This window comes from Pteropus alecto, unplaced genomic scaffold, assembly GCF_000325575.1.
Source record: "Pteropus alecto unplaced genomic scaffold, ASM32557v1 scaffold141, whole genome shotgun sequence".
NCBI classification, from domain to species: domain Eukaryota; kingdom Metazoa; phylum Chordata; class Mammalia; order Chiroptera; family Pteropodidae; genus Pteropus; species Pteropus alecto.
The window spans coordinates 105,963-108,823 of record NW_006430459.1 but is presented as its reverse complement, the minus strand read 5'-3'; the positions used below and the strand labels follow the sequence as shown (position 1 = coordinate 108,823).

Here is a 2,861-nt window from a genome sequence, read left to right as displayed (position 1 = left end):
CTGCTGAACACATTTACAGTGCATGAAGGGTGAGCTACTGTCGTAATGATGCATGTACACGTGCCATCGTGTTTATTGTGTCTTTGAGACGAAATGACTTTCCAACTCACGGAGCTTTCTTCCCCACAGGAGATGTGCCACTTGATGGTTGAAGCCTTTTGGAGTTATTTCTCGGGTAACCAAAAAGTGTCTCGTGCCTTTAGAAAGCAGCACAGTGCAGTCCTGGATAAAAGTCAGGAGCCCGGGTGGCTGTTGAGGGCTCTGCCACTCAGTCTGAGGCTTTTTCTCATCTGTGAAATGGGAGTAATGTCACCCACCTACCTCGATAGGGTTACTGTGAGGATCAAATCACACGATTATGTAGGACCCTACATGTGACCAACACTTTACAGTTTTCAAGTGATTTCTACCAGTATTCTCTCATCTGATCCTCTCAACAACTCTGCCAAATATTTCGATCCTCATTTTACAGATGAAGAAACTAAAGCTCAAAACGGAGAAGTGACTTGGCCAAAGCCACATAGCTAGTAAAGCAGGATAATGCAAAGTTTCTATTTTCAAACTTGTCTCCAATTATCCCTAGACACAAACCTGACAGCTCAGTGCTATTGGCTTCATGGCCCCCGTTTCTTAACTTCTCTCATGGCTCCTCCTCCTCCCCACAGCCTCTGAAGGCACTCTGTGTAAAGAATTAATTCGCTTTTCTTTTGTTCCCCCTTCTCCCCTACTTTTTCTGGCCCATAGAAGAAAACACCAGCAGCCCCAACGAAGAAAACCAGCACCACCTTCAACATCGTGGGGACCACCTACCCCATCAACCTGGCTAAGGACACCGAATTCTCCACCATCTCCAAGGGCGCTGCTCCCAGCACGTCCTCCACCCCGACACTCATCGCCTCGCCCAAGACCACCTACGTGCAGGACATCCCGACTGAGACCAAGACCTATAATAGCGTCAGCAAGGTTGACAAAATTTCCCGCATCATCTTTCCTGTGCTCTTTGCCATTTTCAATCTGGTCTATTGGGCCACGTACGTCAACCGGGAGTCAGCTATCAAGGGCATGATCCGCAAACAGTAGATAGTGGCGGCGCAGCAACCAGAGCACCGTATACCCTAGGGAGCATCCAGGCACCCACACCCCAGGGCTTCCCTTCATGAGTTTCAGGATTCCTCTTTTTAACCCTCAACTAAGCTGTGACTCTCAATTTATATATACATTTATGAATCTCAATGGAAAAACAATTACAAGAAAAAATACTTGTCCCTCTAACATTGCTGAGCACATCCTCATCAGAGCCAAACACTGCCATTTGTCCGGTTGCTCATCTTAGTCTGCCAGTCTCCCCCAGCTGAGGGCGCTGCATGTATTTCATTGCACTCCGCCAACTGCAGAAAGAACTGGAGACTCTACTGCCCATAGTGGGAGCCTTGGCCGTTTAACAGGTCCAGACCAAGAAGGATTATGGATTGGTCTACATCAGGTGGTTCTGATTCACTAGGGAACCTGGCTGGGATATCCCGTGTGGGCCTGCCTGCCACCTCCCCTGCCTATGGCAGGGCCCACTGGCCATAAGTACCAATGGCAAAGGCAGGAGCTAATGTTTGCACATGGCCCCCAGCCCCTTTATTGGCTTGGAGCTTAGTGGGGACAGTTGAAATCCACCACTGTGTGTCATGTATGGCCCAAACCAATAGAACCAACTGGGCCAGCTTGGCACTAATGTGGCTGGTGCCCTGCCATGTCTAGCTCCTCAGGAAAATAGTACTTTTTTTTGGTATAACTTTCCTCCAGGAAAGCCCTCTTCTCAAGCCCTTTGACCCCCTCGTAGCCCGCTGGACACTGCTTAGTTTGGACTTATTACCACCTGCAAACTCTTTAGGGAAAGGATCAAGTATTTTCAAAATTTATACTAAAAAGGTACAAATAGAAACAGAAAGATCTAGATCACATGCCTATGCGATAATTTTACAAGGATGAGAGAGACAGTAAAGTCATCTCCTTGCCAAGGTAACTGGTCGAGTAATGGATGGGGCCGGAGGTTTGGGTCAGGTGGTAGCTGAGGCTTGAAGTCTTGCTCAAAAGAGAGGGCCACCGACAGATGAAAGTCAGCTGCTTCCACATCCTCCACATCCGAAACCCCAGCTCAGGCCCAAGGACTTGGCTCCCACTGTGTCAGGGAACTGCTCCTCTGTTAATGCTGATTCTAAGAGGGGTGAATCAGAGTCTAGTCGATTTTTGACTCAACTAGATCATTAACTTTACTACCAGTTTGACAATATATTACTTAGGGGCCATTTGATCACATTTGTTCTTAATGTGAGTAAAAGGGACAATTATAATTACAGCATTTTTATAAGGTAGGTAAACTGAGTCTTAGACATTTGAGTGACTTGCCCTGGCTCCTTACAAATGTCTGTAATAGAGAATCATCACGTGCCTCTTTCCCGAAGGCCAAAATGAAGACAGGATTGAGAAGGCAGGTCCACCCTAACCTTAGAATTGGCACCATCTCAACAGGCCTGCTGGGTCCTAAATACGGTTTGCTTGGACATTAAAAAGATTCTTAGAAAGCTATAATGTATTACCCAGGGAATGAGATTAAGATGGCAGCCCCAGCCACTCATCCAGACTATCTTGGAAGCCCAAAGTAAAGCCACAGATGGTACCAAACACAGATTCTCCCTGTCTGCCCCCTGAACAAAGCTCCTAAGGGGTCTGTCATTAGCTGCTGGTTGCCTCTTCACCCATCCTGCCCCCATCCCCTGCTTCCTTGCCATTGCTGGGATAATGCATGCCAGTCCCATTATTCCTAATACTGTGTCTGTAGGTAAACTCATGATTAGAAGAGCGTAGTGTTG

At 47.3% G+C, this 2,861-nt stretch overlaps 1 protein-coding gene across 1 annotated transcript in view; it reads left to right on the top strand.

Annotated features, from left to right (window-relative positions):
• GABRA3 (gamma-aminobutyric acid type A receptor alpha3 subunit) overlaps positions 1-1,249 on the top strand; it is a 191,986-nt gene extending 190,737 nt beyond the window's left edge. The window contains exon 10 of the mRNA XM_006904791.1: positions 745-1,249. Within this exon, the coding sequence (XP_006904853.1) occupies positions 745-1,080 (336 nt within the window). The 3' untranslated portion in view covers positions 1,081-1,249. The remainder of the gene's footprint in view (positions 1-744) is intronic.
• Positions 1,250-2,861: the final 1,612 nt, after the last annotated feature.